At 43.9% G+C, this 21571-nt stretch overlaps 1 protein-coding gene across 1 annotated transcript in view; it reads left to right on the top strand.

Annotated features, from left to right (window-relative positions):
- The window catches only part of vps13c (vacuolar protein sorting 13 homolog C), a 72779-nt gene that overhangs the window by 18903 nt on the left and 32305 nt on the right, over nucleotides 1–21571 (top strand). The window contains exons 14-33 of the mRNA XM_088991736.1: nucleotides 1310–1416; nucleotides 2823–2997; nucleotides 3074–3136; nucleotides 4276–4405; nucleotides 4463–4563; nucleotides 5955–6097; nucleotides 6609–6801; nucleotides 6870–6984; nucleotides 7063–7199; nucleotides 8029–8158; nucleotides 8238–8355; nucleotides 8451–8592; nucleotides 9688–9760; nucleotides 9850–9944; nucleotides 10025–10178; nucleotides 11752–11825; nucleotides 11904–11963; nucleotides 14323–14476; nucleotides 19311–19427; nucleotides 19569–19672. Coding sequence (XP_088847862.1) covers nucleotides 1310–1416; nucleotides 2823–2997; nucleotides 3074–3136; nucleotides 4276–4405; nucleotides 4463–4563; nucleotides 5955–6097; nucleotides 6609–6801; nucleotides 6870–6984; nucleotides 7063–7199; nucleotides 8029–8158; nucleotides 8238–8355; nucleotides 8451–8592; nucleotides 9688–9760; nucleotides 9850–9944; nucleotides 10025–10178; nucleotides 11752–11825; nucleotides 11904–11963; nucleotides 14323–14476; nucleotides 19311–19427; nucleotides 19569–19672 — 2385 coding nt within the window. The remainder of the gene's footprint in view (nucleotides 1–1309; nucleotides 1417–2822; nucleotides 2998–3073; nucleotides 3137–4275; nucleotides 4406–4462; nucleotides 4564–5954; nucleotides 6098–6608; nucleotides 6802–6869; nucleotides 6985–7062; nucleotides 7200–8028; nucleotides 8159–8237; nucleotides 8356–8450; nucleotides 8593–9687; nucleotides 9761–9849; nucleotides 9945–10024; nucleotides 10179–11751; nucleotides 11826–11903; nucleotides 11964–14322; nucleotides 14477–19310; nucleotides 19428–19568; nucleotides 19673–21571) is intronic.

The following is a 21571-nucleotide window of genomic DNA, read 5'->3' as shown; positions in this document are numbered from 1 at the left end:
CTTGGTATATGCCACATTTGATGGACACTTGCGTAAGTGGCTTGCCATTGGCTTCAAGTGTGGTTTTCCACATCCTCATCGAGGTCCTGTTGACCTTATACAACTCCAAGCATTCAATGATCCATGTGTGTGGCATCGAGTCATATGCTTTCTTGTAATCAATCCAGGCTGTGCACAGGTTGGTATGTCGGGACCTGCAGTCTTGTGCGACTGTTCTGTCAACCAGCAGCTGATGTTTGGCACCTCTAGTATCTCTACCAATGCCTTTTTGTGCTTTGCTCATGTATTGATCCATGTGTCCACTTATCTTAGCCGCAATGATGCCTGACACGAGCTTCCATGTTGTGGAGAGACAGGTTATTGGCCGATAGTTGGAAGGAACTGCACCCTTTGAGGAATCCTTCATGATCAGGATTGTTCGCCCTTTGGTTAGCCATCCTGGATGAGTCCCATCCATCAGCAACTGGTTCATTTGTGCTGCTAGGCGCTCGTGGAGTGCTGTGAGTTTCTTTAGCCTGTAGGTGTGGACCATATCGGGGCCTGGTGCCGTCCAGTTTTTCATACCTGAGACTCTTTCTTGTATGTCTGCCGCTGTGATGGTAACTGGGTTCTGTTCAGGGAGGTTGCTGTGCTCCTCTTTCAGAGTCACCAGCCATTGTGCACTGCTGTTATGTGCGACCTCCTTCTCCCATATGCCTTTTCAGTATCTTTCAGTTTCCAGCCTTGGAGGGTCTGCTCTGCTGTTAGAACCCTTTCTGCTGCCTCTCGCAAAAGTATATTGATGCTAATGTTCGCATGGGGCTTGTCATAATGCCACTGGCATTCGACTGTTTCAGCGATGCTATTGTTTCATTGCAAATTAGAATCTATCAAATTAGAACCTGTTCTCTCCACAAAGGCGACTCCTTCAGTCCATTCAACCTTCTTTTACTCGTCCGCTTATTCAAAAGGGGGCGTTTACCTGTTTCGACATCAACGGCACCTAAATCAGTATCATCCAATCAAAGTGGCACTTTCCGCCAACCGGCATCAGTATCATCCAATCAAAATTAAGCCAACACAAGTCGAAACAGGAAATGGACAGCAAAAAAGCCACAATACGTATTTAGTTTTATCTGTGAGACAGATGCAATCATCAAAACAGCACGCACACGCCAACCGAGACTCCGCGGAAGGCGGGCGATAGGAACACTGCCCATTACCCCCCCGCACCCCCGGTTCTGAAAAAGTCAGAAATCCACCGATCGGCGTAAAATTCTCATCCCTGTTGTTTCTTTGTTTCTTTGTTGATTGTTGTCGGTGGTTGAAGTATGTCGCCATGGTGGAGCTACTGGAGTCGGTGGACCGCATGGTGAAGAACGCCCCCTATAGGAGGTTCCGGCCTGACGTCCCGGTCCGCGCCAACGCCGCCGTCTGGTCAGTTGTTCTTCACGCGGCATCAAAGACCTGAAATTTGCACCCGCCGCAGAAATTATTATGAATCCTAAATGTCCGGATTTGTGTGTCAGGCAGATACAAAAATAAATCCCCCTTTTTTTTACGAAACAATTGAATAATTCTGCGTAGGATAGTGAATATTCGTTGCAGCAAACTGCTGTTCATGATTCAAATATAGTGGATAATAGCTTGCTAATGCTTGCTATCTATTAGCTATCTAGCTGGCTAGCTAGCTAGCTATCTATTAGCATTCTGTCCTTGAGAGTTTTTAAAGGCGCTTATAAATACAATGTACTCTATTTAATATACATACATATACATACATCCACATAATATAATTATATAAAATAAGCACTTTGCGATCTAGCTGGCTATCTAGCTAGCTATTAGCTATCTATTAGCTAGCGAGCAAGCTTTCTATCTATATCAGTTACTTTCGGGTTGATTGAACGCTGGCATGTGTGGCTGCCGCTGCTCACCCACAGGAAAACTTATCCTGTGACTGTAAAGTGACCTTGAGAGTTTTGAAAGGCGCTTAGAAATAAAATTTATTATTATTATTTTTTATTATCAGCTATATATTAGCTATCTAGCTAACGTTCTATCGAGTTATTCGTTTTTTTAAGAAACAATCGAATAAGTCTCCGGAGGGGAGTGACAATTCATTGCAGCAAACTGCTGTTAATGATTCAAATTCAGTGGCTAATGGGAATGCTAGCTATTTGGTATCTATTTGCTGTATAGCTGGATAGCTATCTATCTATCTAGTTATCTATTATCTATGTCCTTGAGAGTTTTGAAAGGCGCTCATAAATACAATGCATCATTTTTATTATTTTTATTATTATTATTATTATTATTATTATTATTATTATTATCTATCTTTCTATCTATTTGAGTTACTTCAGAGTTTAGTAAACACTGACAGTTTTGAAAGGCGCTAAGAAATCAAATGTATTATTATTATTATTATTATTATTATTATTGTTATTATTGTTATTAGCTAGCTAAAGCTAGCTGGCCAGCTATCTTTCTATCTATTTGAGTTGCATCCAGGTTGAATGTGGCTGCCGCTACTCACCCACAGAAAAGCTTATCCTTTGACTGTACAGTGACCTTGAAAGTTTTGAAAGGCGCTTATGAATGAAATGTATTATTATTATTACTGTATCTATTAGCTAGCAATCTAGCTTTCTATCTATTTGAGTTACGTCCGGGTCGAGTGAACGCTGGCGCCTGTGGCTGCTGCTGCTGCTGCTGACCCACAGAAAAACTTGTCCTGTGACTGTAAAGTGACCTTGAGAGTTTTGAAAGGCGCTTATTATGATTATTGTTATTATTATTATTATTATTATTATTATTATTATTATTATTATTATTATTAGGTGGCGCTACGCCTTCAGCAGCATCCTGGAGGTTAACATCCGCCGCTCAAGCCGCATGTGGTCCTGGTCCAACATAAGACAGCACCGCCAGCAGGTCAAGGCCTACAAGACGGCCTACAAAAGCAAAGTCCTGAGCCAGAACAAACCAAGTCCCGACGGCGAGGGCCAGCTTCAGGTCCAAAAGCTCCAAGCAAACAAATCCTATCTTGAGGCTTTTTGCACTCATCCGGACTACTTTGTGCTGGTACCAGGAACTGGAGAACATTTTGGATGTCTTCAACATCACCTTGGCTCGACAGCAGGCCCACATGGAGGTAGGCTACAAATTCAAGCTCACCCCGGTGGACATAAATGAACGCATTGACTGCCAGACGATGTGCAAAAATGTGTCCGCTCCAGTGCCAGGGTTGTTGTCATTGTCACTCCAATTCCAACACTGACAAAATATTGACTTTTTGGACATTCAATGCAGCGTCAGAAACCTTACACTATCTTCTTTCATCAGAATAAAAGAGTTAATTACTAAGTTATATGGGTATGAAATGAGGGTGGCTGTCCAAAATACAATGCAATACAGTGATACTTCAGCTTACGAACTTAATTTTTTCCCAGAAAGTGTGTGTAAGGTGAAAAGTGTGTCTTCCAAACACTAATTTCCCATAGGAAATCATTAAAAATGAGAATAATCCGTTCCCAGGTCCCCATAAAACATAATTTTCGACGAAATAAGCCTTAAAACTACACAAAATGTACCTTAATTTATGACTAATAAATGTGCTATTGGATTTTAATTAAAGAAACAAACTGTACTGTATAATAAAGTCGTTTTATTGACCTTTGTGATGGTTGTTGATGTCTTGCTGATATCCGAGTGAAGTTGCCATGCTTTCTCGGCGATAATACCCTCACTCACACTGTCCCCCGCTAGCTGCTTTTTTAGTTAATCCAAATCCACATACGTTTTTCAACCTCTTCTATTGCCTGAGACTGTTGCTTAGAAACACCCGTAGCCACACGTAGCAATGGTCAACTTAGCATACTGGTACGGGGACGCTAAGTCACACAAACGCACACCTCGTTGGTGTTTCTCGATGATCTCCTTCATCATTTAGTTTTATGTCCTCTTTGGCTGAACACTAGCCTGTGCTGGGGTCTTTTTCGGTCCCAAAAAAGCAAAAGTACTCCACTTGATAACATACCACTTCTGCACCGAGTGCAGTAAAAGAAAGTGGGTATGAAAACTAATTCGACCGTGTGGTTCGGTGTTCTTCCGCCGAAAACTAGTCCGCCAGCCATTGTGGCTCTACGCGTGTTTCCCAAAAACTAGTTTGTATGCCAAGATTGTATTCTCGCGAATTTAATGTTCGTAAGGCGAAAAGTTTGTTAGAATCTAGCCAGTAATGTGGCACCAGATAATAATAATCAACGTGGCGGGCGCTTGGTCTCCCCGCAGGTGCTGCGCTCGGGCCAAAAGGTGACCGCCAAGAAGGCTCCGGCGGTCCACAAGCAGGGCGGATTTTTTAGCGGCTTCTTCTTCGCCCGCAAGCCCAAGAAAGAGGAGCTGGAGTCCCAGGAGACCCAAGGTGGGTTGGGGCGCCGGGACGTCAACGCCACGCCTCACCCATCTTTGCGCTCCCCAGGTTCCACCTTGGACGGCATCATGACGGCGGAGGAGAAGGAGAAGCTCTACGCCGCCATCGGCTACAGCGGAAGCTCGCATCAGCTGGCCTTGCCCAAACAGGTGCGCCGGAAAGGCCGGCCTGCGGCTTAGAGAGCAACCGTTGGGCGTTCAAGCAATTGAGCTTACTATCTATTAGCTAACTATTGGCGAGCTCGCTAACTGGCTATCTACTAGCTATCTATTAGCTAGCTAGCCATCTAGCTGGCTATCTATTAGCTATCTATCCAGCTAGCTGGCTATCTTTTAGATGGGCGTTCCCAAATCAAGCAATTGAGCTTACTATCTATTAGCTAACTATTGGCGAGCTCGCTAACTGGCTATCTACTAGCTATCTATTAGCTAGCTAGCCATCTAGCTGGCTATCTTTTAGATATCTATTAGCTAGCTAGCTAACTGGCTATCTATTAGCTAGCTAGCTAGCTGGCTGGCTGTCTATTAGCTATCTATCCAGCTAGCTGGCTATCTATTAACTATCTATTACATAGCTAGCTAACCGGCTATCTATTAGCTAGCTAGCTAGCTGGGTGGCTGTCTATTAGCTATCTCTCCAGCTAGCTGGCTATCTATTAACTATCTATTACATAGCTAGCTAACCGGCTATCTATTAGCTAGCTAGCTCGGTGGCTGACTATTAGCTATCTCTCCAGGTAGCTGGCTATCTATTAGCTATCTATCCAGCTAGCTGGCTATCTTTTAGATATCTATTAGCTAGCTAGCTAACTGGCTATCTATTAGCTAGCTAGCTAGCTGGCTGGCTGTCTATTAGCTATCTATCCAGCTAGCTGGCTATCTATTAACTATCTATTACATAGCTAGCTAACCGGCTATCTATTAGCTAGCTAGCTCGGTGGCTGACTATTAGCTATCTCTCCAGGTAGCTGGCTATCTATTAGCTATCTATCCAGCTAGCTGGCTATCTTTTAGATATCTATTAGCTAGCTAGCTAACTGGCTATCTATTAGCTAGCTAGCTAGCTGGCTGGCTGTCTATTAGCTATCTATCCAGATAGCTGGCTATCTATTAACTATCTATTACATAGCTAGCTAACCGGCTATCTATTAACTAGCAATCTAGCTGGCTATCTATTAGCTATCTATCAAACGAGCTGGCTATTTATTAGCTATCTATTAGCTAGATAGCTAATTGACTATCTAATAACTTAACTGCTATAACTTTGCTGCTGGGAAATGTAAATCTCTCCATTGCGAGACTAATAAAGGCAAATCCAATCCAATCCAATAGCTACCTGGCTATCTAGCTGTATTAGCTAGCAAGCTAGCTTTCTATCTATTCGAGTTAGTTGAGTGAACGCTGGTGCGTGTGGCTGCCGCTACTCACCCGCAGAAAAGTTTATCCTTTGACTGTACAGTGACCTTGAAAGTTTTGAAAGGCGCTTATAAATGAAATGTATTACTATTATTATGGTGACGCGGGGGCGCTCTGCCGTGCAGTACGTGGCAGTGGAGCTGACCTTCCAGCTGCTCAGGACCTCGGTGACGGTCAGGGAGCAGGCCCACGTCCCGGAGATCCTCCAGGTGCTGATGATCCACCTCAGCAGCAAAATCTCGCAGAGGCCGGGAGCCCGGGCCCTCAGGTGGGTGGAGCCAGGCGCCGTTGCCAGCACGCTTGTCATCTGCGGCAACTTTTCATTGCTAATCGCTAATTTGATGTAACTGGCAGTTAATTGGCCAGTTGTTGCTCAATTGTCACATCTCGTCATTCTTCTGTCAATCTAGCGAGAAAGCGAGCTAGATATCTGCTAGTTAGCTAGCTATCGATTCTATCTAGCTCGCTATCAGGCTATATATCTGCTAGCTATCTGTCAAATATAATTGTATCAGCTAATTAGCTAGCTATCGATTCTATCTAGCTTGCTATTAAGCTATATATCTGCTAGCTAGCTGTCAAATCTATATGTATCAGCTAGCTAGCTAGTTATCTGGCTATCGATTCTATCTATCTAGCTCGCTATGTAGTTATACCTCAGCTAGCTAGCTGTCAAATCTATATCTATCAGCTAGCTAGCAAGCCCACAAGGAAGTGGACTAGCGCATGCTTCAGTTAGCACTGGTGAATTTGAGGCAGGCGCGCTGACGTTTGGGCAGGGTGGAGGCGTCTCTCCAGCAGTGGAGCGTGACGGGCTTGGACGGCGGCGGCGGCGTGCCCTCCCTCATCTCGGCGGCGGGCGACTCCACGGCGTCACTACTCCGCGCCGCCTTCGAGCTCAACCCCGACGACAGCCCGGCCGACCACCTCGTCCGCGTCCACTCGCAGCCCGTGCAGATCATCTACGACGCCGTAAGCCACCGCGCCGAGCCGCAATGGCGCCGACGCCCCCCTCACGCCTTCTGGTGCATCTTTTCCAGATGACGGTGAACGGCCTGGCTGAGTTCTTCAAGATGGGCAAAGGCGTGGACCTGGACTTGCTTACGTCGGCGACGCTTTCCAAACTAGAGGAGATCAAAGAAAAGACGGCGGCAGGTGGGCAGTCGCAAGGAATCGCCGCGTTGCCATTTGTCCTCCTGGTTCTGACCTCTTGACCTTGGGGCATCTTTGCAGGTTTGTCTCACATCATCGAGACGCGCAAGGTGCTGGACCTGAAAATCGACCTGCGTCCCTCCTACCTTCTGCTGCCCAAGGGCGGTTTCTACTCGGACACCTCCGAGCTCCTTGTTGTCGACTTTGGAAACCTGCAGGTCTCAAACACACACACATTTTGGGACTTTCAGCCAAAGCAGAGAAGTCAGTAAAACCCAGCTATCTAATTGCTAGCCATTGCTAGCATTAGCATCAAAGCCGTATTCCGACGGCGACTTTGTTAAATGATGCGTGTTGATGGCAGCTGAACTTGTATGTCCCGACAAGCGACACGGCTATCTACCTAGCTACCTATCTAGCTGGCTACCTGACTGACTATCTAGCTAGCTGGCTATCTACTCGCTATCGATTAGCTATCTGGCTGGCTATCTATTAGTTACATAGCTATCTATCTAGCTTGCTGGTTGTCTAGCTGGCTATCTATTAGCTATCCATTAGCGAGCTAACTGTCTATCTATTTGAGTTATTTCTGGGTTGAGTGTGGCCCGAAATATCCCTTGAATATTATCTCGCCTCTTTGTTCGGGTTCAGAGGGGGTGGGGGGGTGTGCCGATAAGGTGCCGATCAGACCTTTGCCAATGTTTTTCCCCCACGAAGGGGCAACATATACCTTTTGTCCATGTTAGGGGTATCTAGATAGCTAGTAGCTATTTGCTATCTATTAGCTATCTAGCTGACTGGCTGGCTATGTATCGGACTACCTATTAGCTATCAGCCAGCGGTCTGGCTACCTGTTTGCTAGCTCTTTGCTATCTATTAGCTAGCTAACTAGCTTTCTATCTATTTGAGTTATTCCGGGTTGAGTGAACGCTGGCGCGTGTGGCTGCCGCTGCTCACCCACAGAAAAACCTATCCTGTGACTCTAAAGTGACCTTGAAATGGATGATGATTATTATTATTGTGTCTTTTCAACGACGCGTGTGACAGTTCAACAGCGTGGAAGAGAACGGGCGCCGGTCCTCGTCGTCGTCCTCATCGCTGGAGGACATCATGGAGCGAGCGTACGAGCGATATAGCGTGGAGCTCAGACGAGTCCAAGTCCTGTACAGCACGTCGGGTACGGCTCCAAAGTCGGCCACTTTTTTTTTTTATTTTGGCGCACGCACGCGGACCGATGCCTTTGCCCGTCCGTCCAGGTGACGAGTGGAAGGCGTCGCGCTTGCAGAATTCTTCGGGCCAGCACATCTTGCGGCCCCTTGACCTGACGCTTCACGTATCCAAATGCATGGTGGACAAGGACGTCCGCATGCCCAGGTACGCGCCCGCCTTGAGCGACACGCGCCAGTAGATGGCAGCGTTGCGTCCGAGTGAGACGTCGATGCCCTTTTACGAGGTGTTTTTCGCCGCAGGTTGAAGCTTTCGGGGGAGCTGCCTCTCGTACACGTCAAGATGTCAGACGAGAAGATCCGGAAGGTGGCCGAGCTGCTGCGCAGCATCCCGCTGCCCCGCCCGGCGTCTGCGCCGTCCACGCCGTCCACGCCCGCCCGCAAGGTACGATCCGCCTCGTCTTATTATTCAAGTCACATCACTGTAAAAAATGCTGACATGGGGAATGCTCTTTGACCCAAAATGGCGCATTACAATTATAATAATAATCCGTTTCATTTCTAAGCGCCTTTCAAAACTCTCAATGTCACTTTACAGTCACAGGATCAGTTTTTCTGTGGGTGAGCAGCGGCAGGCACACGCGCCAGCGTTCACTCAATCCGGAATAACTCAATTGGATAGAAAGCACGATAGCTAGCTAATAGGTAGCCAGCTAGATAGCCAGCCAGTCAACTAGATAGCTAATAGATAGCAAATAGCTAGCTAGCAAGATGGCCAGCTAGCTAGCTAATAGATAGCTCATAGGTAGCCATATAGATAGCCAGCCAGTCTGCTAGATAGCAAATAGCTAGCAAATAGCTAGCTTGCTCGATAGCCAGCCAGCTATCTAACTAATAGGCAGCCAGCCAGTCATCTAGATAGCTAAGAGATAGCAAATAGCTAGATAGACAGCCAGCTAGCTAGCTAATAGATAGCTAATAGGTATCCAGCTAGATAGCCAGCCAGTCAGCTAGCTAGCTAATAGATAGCTAATAGGTAGCCAGCTAGATAGCCAGCCAGTCACCTAGATAGCTAATAGATAACAAATAGCTAGCTAGCAAGATGGCCAGCTAGCTAGCTAATAGGTAGCCAGATAGATAGCCAGCCAGTCTGCTAGATAGCAAATAGCTAGCAAATAGCTAGCTTGCTCGATAGCCAGCCAGCTATCTAGCTAATAGGCAGTCAGCTAGATAGCCAGCCAGTCAGCTAGATAGCCAGCCAGTCAGCTAGATAGCTAAGAGGTAGCAAATAGCTAGTTGCCAGCCAGCTAGCTAGCTAATAGGTAACCAGCTAGATAGCCAGCCAGTCAGCTAGCTAGCTAATAGGTAGCCAGCTAGATAGCCAGCCAGTCAGCTAGATAGCTAATAGCTAGCAAATAGCTAGGAAAATAGCTAGCAAATAGCTATGTTTATGTAGTCCTAAAACTCAATCCTTTTCACATTGTCTGGCAGCGAATGAGCTAACAATTGGGGGTCCTTGACTGTGATTGCCCTCCCGCAGGTGGCGACTTTGGCAGAGTCGCGAACAGCGGCCCTCCCCCTCCATCCAGCACTTCTGAGCGTGGGTGAGACGGGTAAGATGACGGTTCCGGTTCTTCCCGGTTCCCCCAGCTTCCTCCTGGTTCCTCCCGGTCTCGATGCTCCATCTTGTTCCGTTTGTCAGATTCGGACAGCAGCGACAAGTCACCGGAGGAGGAACGGCAGCGCTGGGCTCTGGAGGAGCTGACCGACCTCCAGTTCAACTTTGAAGTCAAAGAGGTGCGTGGTGGCCTTGAGGGAGGCGGAGGGGCGTGACCAATGCATATGGGCGTGGCTAACACGTATGGGCGTGGCCTCAGGTGCTGCTGGAGCTGACGCGGCAAGCGGAGCGTGAGAAGACGGTGCTGGCGTTGCGCGTTTGGCAGTTGGGCGCCCGAGGCAAGATGAGGACCTTTGACACCAGCGTCACGTCCTACCTCAAGAGCATCGCGCTGGACTACTGCGACTTGTCCGGTGGGTGCAGCAAGTACACGCTGGTCCCTGCCCGCCATGGATTAACCACTGCCAGCGTGGTCGCGTCGCTTAATGCTAACGGGGAGCGGCAAACGTCGTCGTCGCTCGAACTGAAATGACGCTAGCTTGTTTTAATAATAATAATAATAATAATAATAATAATAATAATAATAATAATAATAATAATAATAATAACTCTCAAGGTCACTTTATAGTCCCAGGATAAATTTTTCTCTGGGTGACCAGTGGCAGCCACACATGCCAGCGTTCACTCAACCCGGAATAACTCAAAGAGATAGAAAGTTAGCTAGCTAGCTAATAGTTAAGTAATAGCTATCTAGCCAACTTATAGATAGCCACACGCGCCAGCGTTCACTCAAACCGGAATAACACAGATAGAAAGCCAGCTAGCTAGCTAATAGATACCTAATAGGTAGCCAGTTAGATAGCCAGCCAGCCAGCTAGATAGCAAATAGGTAGCTAGCTAATAGATAGCTAATAAGTAGTCAGCTAGGTAGCTAATAGATAGCAAATAGGTAGCCAGCTAGATAGCCAGCCAGTCAGCTATATAGCTAATAGATAGCAAATAGCTAGCAATTTTTTTTGTGCAGGCGAGCAGCGGCAGCCATTCGCGCCAGCGTTCACTCTACCCGGAAGTAATACAGCAGCAAAGTTATGAAAGGAAGAGGAAAGGAAAGAAAGAAGTAGAAAACAAAATACAGGAGCTGCTGGAAAGGCAGCAAAGTCAAGAAACAAAGTAGCAAATACATCTGTGTGTGTATATTTAGTTGTCTGACTAGCTAGCTAGCTATTACTAATCTATTAGTTAGCTCGCTAACTTGATCTATTTGAGTTATTCCTGGTTGAACGGGGTCACAGTTGCTGGCTACCTAGCTAGCTATCTATTTGCTATCTATTAGCTGTCTAACTAGCTAGCTGGCTGGCTAGATAGCTAGCTATTAGTCATCTATTAGCTAGCTATCTAACTTGATCTATTTGAGTTATTCCTGTTTGAACGGGTTCACCGTTGCTGGCAACCTAGCTAGCTGTCTATTTTTTATCTATTAGCTGTCTAGCTAGCTAGCTGGCTGGCTAGCTAGCTATCTATCAGTCATTTATTAGCTAGCTAACTAACTTGATCTATTTGAGTTGTTCCTAGTTGAACGGGGTCACCGTTGCTGGCTACCTAGCTAGCTGTCTATTTTTTATCTATTAGCTGTCTAACTAGCTAGCTGGCTGGCTAGCTAGCTATCTATTAGTCATGGGGTCACCGTTGCTGGCTACCTAGCTAGCTATCTAGTTGCTCTCAATTTGCTCTCTATTAGCTGTCTAACTAGCTAGCTAGCTATTATTTATCTATTAGCTAGCTAGCTAACTTGATCTATTTGAGTTATTCCCGGTTGAGTGAACGCTGGCGTGTGTGGCTGCCGCTGCTCACCCACAGAGAGACTGATCCTGTGACTGTAAAGTGACCTTGAGAATTTTGAAAGGCGCTTAGAAATGAAATTGATTACTATTATTATTATTATTATTATTTCTATCTGTGTGTGTTTTGCACCCGCGGACCTTTCAGACGGCGGCCCTCTCCACCTCCTCAGCTGTTCGGAGCAGCACCACGCCGACCTCCTCAAGGTGGACTTCATCAAGGTCAGTTGGGCCCTTCACCTGCCATTCGTCACTTCAAAGCGTCACGGGCCCCCCTTTTTTTTTGTGTGTGTCGCGCAGGCGGATCCGAGCGGGCCCGGCTTCCCGACGCTCTTCGGCAACACGGAGCAATCGCTCAAGGTGAACTACTTCTACAGCAGTGGTGTCAAACTGTAAAGTGTCCTTGAGAGTTTTGAAAGGCGCTTAGAAATGAAATGGATTATTATTATTATTATTATTATTATCTGGCTATCTAGCTGTTTGGCTGGCTACCTAGCTAACTATCTATTTGCTGTCTATTAGCTATCTAGCTGGCTATCTACAGTGATACCTTGGCTTACAAACATAATTGGTTCCCAGACAGAGTGTGTCAGGTGAAAAGTGTGTCTCCCAAAAAAATAAATAAATTAGCTATTAATTATTATTATTATTATTATTATTATTATTATTATTATTATTATTATTATTATTATTATTATTATTATTATTATTATTATTATTATATCAGCCTGACGAGGAATACCATGGCATAATACACCAAAACTCATGAAAGACATGATATTTAGCCTGTGTGGTTTAATTTCTAAGCGCCTTTCAAAACTCTCAACGTCACTTTACAGTCACAGGATCAGTTTTTCTGTCGGTGAGCAGCGGCAGCCACATGCGCCTACGTTCACTCAACCCGGAATAACTCAAATAGATAGAAAGCTAGTTAGATAGCTAATAGGTAGCCATCTAGATAGCCAGCCAGTCAGCAAGCGAGCAAATAGGTAGCCAGCTAGCTAGCTAATAGGTAGCCAGCTACATAGCCAGCTAGTCAGCTAGATAACAAATAGATAGCAAATAGCTAGCTAGCTATATAGCCAGCTTAATACCCCTAACATGGACAAAAGGTATATGCTGCCCCTCGTGGAGGGAAAACATTGCCAGAGGTCTGACCGGCGCTTTATGAAAGAAAAACCAAAACCCGAACAAAGTGGCGAGATAATTTTCAATTGATATTTCGGGCCACTCTCAACCCGGAAATAAATCAAATAGATAGAAAGCTAGCTAGCTAGCTAATAGATAGCCAGCTTGCTACATAAATAGATAGCTATATAACTAATAGATAGCCAGCTAGATAGCTTGCCAGGCAGATAGCTAATCGATAGCCAGCTAAGTAGCTAGCTCGATTGGGAGCCAGGTAGCTATCTAGAAAGCCAGCCAAGTAGCCAGCTAGATAGGTAGCTAGGTAGATAGCCATGTCGCTTGTCTCGACATACAAGTTCAGCTGCCAGTCGCCGTTGGAATACGGCTTTGATGCTAATGCTATTTGGCTAGCAATTAGATAGCTGGATTTTACTGCTGCTTCATTGACTTCTCGGCTGTGGCTGAAAGTTGACTCCTGTTGCCTCAGACGCGCCAGCAATTCGTCCAACTTGTCTTTTCTCAGTTGTCCTTGCAAGCACACATATTTTTCGCTATCGTGAGTCTGACATTTTGGCTAATGAGGGTGTTGAAACCGCGGTTGAAAAGAAACACGGCTGTTTTCTTCTATGTTGATCGAAATAGCACCACTCTGCCCCCTAGTGGTCAGTTCTTGAATTGCACCCATTAAAATCTGAATTCCATGTCATTTGTGCATTTTTTCCACTTTTAAGGGACAACCGACGTCACTTTTTTGTTTCCTAACTGACATCCGAAAAACGGTTTATAGCATCTATAATACCCAAAACACGCCGGCTGATATTTTTAGTCAAATGCAAAATACGAATAAAAATGACTTAGTGTCCAAAATCTGCAAAAAATTGAGCTGCGAATTGGGCATTTTTCAGAAAGTCCCGCCCTCAGTTCGTGAATTTATTCCGTGCCATTTTGAGGCAACATTTGGAGGGAAATGTCTCACCCAAAAAGAGGCAGAAAATGGCCACCGAGCTCCTATGAGGAAAGAATCAGCCCGTTTCCACAGGCTGATAAATTCCTTATATGGAGCTTGGTCGCCCTCTTCTGGCTCTTCTTGGTGCAACATGACGTTTTCAGACCAAACAAGCACAGCAAAATGCATTGACGTGATGGAAGGTCTGCTACAATATGTCCTTTTATTCGGTCAGGGGCGTTCCTTCAGTGATGTCACGTACGGACTCGTCACCAGCTCAAAAACAAGAGTTCCGGAATATTCAGTGCGAGTCTTAAAGGGTAAAATATAGCTATATGCGGTGGAATCTTTGTAAAATACGTTCAGTAGAAGTCATTTGAAGCCATTTTACAAATTATTGACACAACTTATCCGGAGACGTCGGTTGTCCTTTAAATGATCCTGCGGACCTGATCAAACCTCCTTCGGGGCTGGTTTCGGTCCGCGGGCCGTATGTTTGACACCACTTGTCTAAGATGCCTAACCCACAAGCCGGGGCCATCCATTTCCCCCCCAATGTTGCCTCAAAATGGCACGGAATAAATTCTTTAATCGATTGCAAACATGGGCCATTTGACCACCAGTTCTGACTGTGCCGCGTCCCAGGTGGAGTTTTCCTCGCTGGACTTTCTTCTGGATGCCAAAGCCTTACTGTCCACCATGGACTTCCTGTCCAGCGCCGTCGCATCGCAGTTCCTTTCGGAACGCGGTGGCCTTGCAGATGTCAGGAAGCCGGTGGACAAAGACCGAGGGAGGACGGGTGAGGCTCAGGTTCAAACGTGCCTTAATTTGCTCTGAAAAGGCTCCTAAAAAAAGGACAAACAGTTCTAAGGGGAAGAAACTTGTTTAACATTTCATTGTCACAAATGTGCCTGTAGCTTGTTGACTGCCGACGACGTGCAAAAAGGTGTCCACTCCTGTGCCAGGGTTATTGTCATTTTCACTCGAATTCCAGAACCCACAGAATATTTACTTTTAGGACGACATCAACATGCCTTTCCTCAGCAAAACAAAGAGTTAATTCCTAAGTGATATGGGTCTGGAGTTATATGAGTTTGAAATGGGGGGGCTGTACAAAATACAATCCGTATTGATTTATATAGCGCTAAAGCTGTAACTAAGTGCTAACATTGAAAAAAAGCAAATGATGCCCTTTGTGAAATGGAAAAACTTCGCCAGAGGTCGGACCAGTGCTTTATCGGCAATAACAAAACCCAAACAATAGATAGAAAGCTAGCTAGCTAGCTGATAGATAGCCAGCTTGCTACATAAATAGATAGCTATATAACTAATAGATAGCCAGCTAGATAGCTTGCCAGGCAAATAGCTAATCGATAGCCAGCTAAGTAGCTAGCTCGATTGGGAGCCAGGTAGCTATCTAGAAAGCCAGCCAAGTAGCCAGCTAGATAGGTAGCTAGGTAGATAGCCATGTCGCTTGTCTCGACATACAAGTTCAGCTGCCAGTCGCCGTTGGAATACGGCTTTGATGCTAATGCTATTTGGCTAGCAATTAGATAGCTGGATTTTACTGCTGCTTCATTGACTTCTCGGCTGTGGCTGAAAGCTAAGTAGAGTCTGACATTTTGGCTAATGAAGGTGTTGAAACCGCGGTTGAAAAGAAACACGGCTGTTTTCTTCTATGTTGATCGAAACAGCACCACTCTGCCCCCTAGTGGTCAGTTCTTGAATTACACCCATTAAAATCTGAATTCCATGTCATTTGTGCATTTTTTCCACTTTTAAAGGACAACCGACGTCACTTTTTTGTTTCCTAACTGACATCCGAAAAACGTTTTATAGCATCTATAATACCCAAAACACACCGGCTGATATTTTTAGTCAAATGCAAAACACCAAAAAAAATGACTTAGTGTCCAAAATCTGCAAAAAATTGAGCTGCGAATTGGGCATTTTTCAGAAAGTCCCGCCCCCAGTTCGTGAATTTATTCCGTGCCGTTTTGAGGCAACATTTGGAGGGAAATGTCTCACCCAAAAAGAGGCAGAAAATGGCCACCGAGCTCCTATGAGGAAAGAATCAGCCCGTTTCCACAGGCTGATAAATTCCTTATATGGAGCTTGGTCGCCCTCTTCTGGCTCTTTTTGGTGCAACATGACGTTTTCAGACCAAACAAGCACAGCAAAATGCATTGATGTGATGGAAGGTCTGCTACAATATGTCCTTTTATTCGGTCAGGGGCGTTCCTTCAGTGATGTCACGTACGGACTCGTCACCAGCTCAAAAACAAGAGTTCCGGAATATTCAGCGCGAGTCTTAAAGGGTAAAATATAGCTATATGCGGTGGAATCTTTGTAAAATACGTTCAGTAGAAGTCATTTGAAGCCATTTTACAAATTATTGACACAACTTATCCGGAGACGTCGGTTGTCCTTTAAATGATCCTGCGGACCTGATCAAACCTCCTTCGGGGCTGGTTTCGGTCCGCGGGCCGTATGTTTGACACCACTTGTCTAAGATGCCTAACCCACAAGCCGGGGCCATCCATTTCCCCCCCAATGTTGCCTCAAAATGGCACGGAATAAATTCTTTAATCGATTGCAAACATGGGCCATTTGACCACCAGTTCTGACTGTGCCGCGTCCCAGGTGGAGTTTTCATCGCTGGACTTTCTTCTGGATGCCAAAGCCTTACTGTCCACCATGGACTTCCTGTCCAGCGCCGTCGCATCGCAGTTCCTTTCGGAACGCGGTGGCCTTGCAGATGTCAGGAAGCCGGTGGACAAAGACCGAGGGAGGACGGGTGAGGCTCAGGTTCAAACGTGCCTTAATTTGCTCTGAAAAGGCTCCTAAAAAAAGGACAAACAGTTCTAAGGGGAAGAAACTTGTTTAACATTTCATTGTCACAAATGTGCCTGTAGCTTGTTGACTGCCGACGACGTGCAAAAAGGTGTCGACTCCTGTGCCAGGGTTATTGTCATTTTCACTCGAATTCCAGAACCCATAGAATATTTACTTTTAGGACGACATCAACATGCCTTTCCTCAGCAAAACAAAGAGTTAATTCCTAAGTGATATGGGTCTGGAGTTATATGAGTTTGAAATGGGGGGGCTGTACAAAATACAATCCGTATTGATTTATATAGCGCTAAAGCTGTAACTAAGTGCTAACATTGAAAAAAGCAAATGATGCCCTTTGTGAAATGGAAAAACTTCGCCAGAGGTCGGACCAGTGCTTTATCGGCAATAACAAAACCCAAACAAATTCGAAATTGGCGGTCCACGTCATGCATTTCAATTCCCAAATTAATTCGGGAATGGCAGTGAATGAGTTAAAATAATAATACATTTCATTTCTAAGCGCCTTTCAAAACTCTCACAGTCACGTTTCAGTCGCAGGATACGTTTTTCTGTGGGTGAGCAGCGGCAGCCACACCCGCCAGCGTTCATTCAACCCGGAAGAAACTCAAATTGATGGAAAGCTAGCTCAACCCGGAATAACTCAAATAGATAGAAAGTTAGCTAGCTAGCTAATAGATAGCCAATAGATAGCTAATGGATAGCCAGTTAGACAGCTATCTACATAGATAGCTATATAGCTAATAGCTAGCTAGCTTTATAGCTAATGGATATCAAGTTAGACTGTTAGCTAGCTAGATAGCTATATAATAGTTAGGTAGCTAGATAGCTAATGGATAGCCAGTTAGACAGCTTGCTAGCTAGATGCTTATATAACTAATAGATAGCCAGTTAGACAGCTAGCAAGCTAGATAGCTATATACCTGATAGCCAGCCAGATAGCTAATGGATAGGCAGTTAGACAGCTTGCTAGCTAGATGCCTATATAATTAATAGATATCCAGCTAGATAGATAATGGATAGCCAGTTAGACAGCTAGCAAGCTATATAGCTAATAGCTAGCTAGCTTTATAGCTAATGTATAGCAAGTTAGACTGTTAGCTAGCTAGATAGCTATATAACTAATAGTTAGCTAGCTAAATAGATAATGGATAGCCAGTTCGACAGCTTGCTCGCTAGATGCCTATATAACTAATAGATAGCCAGTTAGACAGCTAGCAAGCTAGATAGCTATATAACTGATAGCCAGCCAGATAGCTAATGGATAGCCAGTTAGACAGCTTGCTAGCTAGATGCCTATATAACTTAATAGATAACCAGCCAGATAGCTAATGAATAGCCAGTTAGACTGTGAGCTAGCTCGATAGCTATATAACTAATAGATAGCCAGCTGGATAGCTAATGGATAGCCAGTTAGACAGCTAGCTAGCTAGATAGCTATATAACTAATAGATAGCCAGCTAGCTAGCCAGCCAGATAACTAAAATAGTCTTTGCACCAGTCCTTATTTTATTATTACTATTATTATTATTATTATGACTATTATTATTATTATTATTATGACTATTATTATTATTTGCTAGCTAGATGCTTATATAACTAATAGATATCCAGCTAGATAGATAATGGATAGCCAGTTAGACAGCTAGCAAGCTATATAGCTTATAGCTAGCTAGCTTTATAGCTAATGGATAGCAAGTTAGACTGTTAGCTAGCTAGATAGCTATATAACTAATAGTTAGCTAGCTAGATAGATAATGGATAGCCAGTTCGACAGCTTGCTCGCTAGATGCCTATATAACTAATAGATAGCCAGTTAGACAGCTAGCAAGCTAGATAGCTATATAACTGATAGCCAGCCAGATAGCTAATGGATAGCCAGTTAGACAGCTTGCTAGCTAGATGCCTATATAACTTAATAGATAACCAGCCAGATAGCTAATGAATAGCCAGTTAGACTGTGAGCTAGCTCGATAGCTATATAACTAATAGATAGCCAGCTGGATAGCTAATGGATAGCCAGTTAGACAGCTAGCTAGCTAGATAGCTATATAACTAATAGATAGCCAGCTAGCTAGCCAGCCAGATAACTAAAATAGTCTTTGCACCAGTCCTTATTTTATTATTACTATTATTATTATTATTATTATGACTATTATTATTATTATTATGACTATTATTATTATTTGCTAGCTAGATGCCTATATAACTAATAGATATCCAGCTAGATAGATAATGGATAGCCAGTTAGACAGCTAGCAAGCTATATAGCTTATAGCTAGCTAGCTTTATAGCTAATGGATAGCAAGTTAGACTGTTAGCTAGCTAGATAGCTATATAACTAATAGTTAGCTAGCTAGATAGACAATGGATAATGGATTATTATTATTATATTACAATTACTATTACTATTATTATTAGTTTTGAAAGGCGCTTATAAATGAAGTTTATTACTATGACTATTACTACTACTATTACTATTATTATTATTATTACTATAATTATTGTTATTATTAGTTTTGAAAGGCGCTTATAAATGAAATGTATTATTATTATAGTTGTTGTTATTATTATTTTTAGTTCGTTTTAGTATTAGTTTTGAAAGGCGCTTACAAATGAAATTATTATTATTTTCATTATTTTCATTATTAGTTTTGAAAGGCGCTTATAAATTAATTGTATTATTATTATTATTATTATTATTATTATTATTATTATAGTTGTTGTTATTATTTCTCCCCCTTTGACTCAAACACTTTGTTTCCTCCCCTCGCCCTCAGCGTGGAAAGGCGCGAAAGACACGGAAGTGTTCAGCTTCAAGTTGTTTGCCGTGCTGGGATGTTTCCACGTGGAGCTTTCCGACGAGCGCCGCAGCATTGCCGACATTCGAGTGCAAGGTAAGCAAAGGCCGGACGGACGCCGTGGCAAGCTTTCCTCGGAATGGCCTGGGCGGCACTGACGACGTGGCTGTGAGCGCTAACCACGTTGGCTGCTTTCATTTGTCCGACTTTCCGGCGGCGGCCATGATCTGACGGCAGGCATGGACGCGTCGGTGCTGGTGCAGGCCAAGCGGACGGAGGCGTTCGCCCGCCTCCGAGACATCGTGGTGACCGACGTCAACCCCAAGTGCCTCCACAAAAAGGTTGGGAGACAAACTTCCTTTTAATCATAATAATAATAATAATAATAATAATCATCATCATCATAATCGTAATAATAGTAAAAATCTTAGTAATAATAATAGTAATAATAATAGTAACAATAATAGTAATACAGTAAAGTCTCGTTATATCGATATTCAAGGGAGTCCGAAAAAATATCGATATAACCGGGACTATCGATATATCCGACCCTGTTTGCATGTAAATTTCTCCATGCGTGCATAAAAATAGCATCGATATAACCGGGACTATCGATATATCCGATATCGATATAACGAGACTTTACTGTAATAGTAATAGTAGTGATAGTAGTAATAGTAGTCGTAATAATAATAATAATCATAATACATTTGATTTATAAGCGCCTTTCAAAACTCTCAAGGTCACTTTACAGTCACAGGATCAGTTTTTCTGTGGGTGAGCAGCGATAGCCACACACGCCAGCGTTCACTCAACCCGAAAGTAACTCAAATAGATAGTAATCTAGTTAGCTAGTTTCTAAGCGCCTTTCAAAACTCTCAAGGGTTCTTTACATTCATAGGATACGTTTTTCTGTGGGTGAGCAGCGATAGCCACACGCGCCAACGTTCACTCAACCCGGAATAACTCAAATAGATAGAAAGTTAGCTAGCTAGCTAATAGATAACTAATAGATAGCTAATAGATAGACATCTAGCTAGGTAGCCGTATAACTAATAGATAGCCAACTGGATAGCGAGCGACCCAGCCACATAGATTATAGATTGCCAGCGAGGTAGCGAGCTCGATAGCCAGCTGGGTAATAATAATGACAATAAAAATTTCTAAACACCTTTCAAAACTCTCACGGTCAGCAGCGGCAGCCACAGGCACCAGCGTTCCCTCAACCCGGAATAACTCAAATAGATACAAAGCTAGCTAGCTAATAGCTAGTTAATAGCTAGCTAGATAGATAGCTAATATATTTTCTGACTCAAATAGCTAGCTAGCTAGATAGCTAATAGCTATCTAGCTACATAGATAGATAGCTAATAGATAGATAGATAGATAGATAGATAGATAGATAGATAGATAGATAGATAGATAGATAGATAGATAGATTAGCCCGCTCGCTAAATAGAAAGAGACCCGGCTATCTTACGCACTCGCTAGCTCGGTCAACGAGCATGGAATTTCGCAAGTTTGATTTTCTTTCGCGGACTGAATAAAATGATGTGGCGGTCCAGATTTGGCCCCCGGGCCTTGATTTACACGCGTGTGATGTTAGTGATTAGCCAGCTAGCTAAATAGAAAGAGATCCAGCTAGCTTGCTCACTAGCTAGCTCGGTGAACGAGCATGAAATTTCACAAGTTTGATTTGCTTTGGCGGGCCGAATAAAATGATGTGGCAGGCCAGATTTGGCCCCCGGGCCTTGTCTTTCACGCCTATTGTCTGTAAACAGATGTGGTGCTTGAGGACAACACGTTGCAGGGGTCAATTGCACGTGAATATTGACCATTTGCATTTATGATTGTGTTGTGATATCCCGTCTCTGATTGGACAATCTTCTGGTTCAAGTTGACAAGGGGTTTTGTTTGACGAAGACTTTATACTTTGACTCAAATTTCTTGAAATTGTATGAATATTTCTTGATTTATTTATCTAGCTATACAGCTATTTGGCTAGCTATCTCACTAACTAGCTTTTTGCTATCTAGCTGGCTGGCCGGCAATCTAGCTCACCATCTATTAGCTATTAGATAACTAGCTAGCTGACTACCTATCTAGCTAGCTAGCTATTAGCTATCTATTGGCTAGCTATCTTTCTATCTATTTGAGTTACTTCTGGGTTTAATGAACGCTGGCGCGTGTGACTGCCGCTGCTCACCCACAGAAAAACTATCTAGCTATCTGTTAGCTGT

Source organism: Hippocampus bargibanti, linkage group LG03 (assembly GCF_051943395.1).
Source record: "Hippocampus bargibanti isolate YZ-2025 linkage group LG03, ASM5194339v1, whole genome shotgun sequence".
NCBI classification, from domain to species: Eukaryota; Metazoa; Chordata; class Actinopteri; order Syngnathiformes; family Syngnathidae; genus Hippocampus; species Hippocampus bargibanti.
This window is presented reverse-complemented; position numbering and strand designations above follow the sequence as displayed.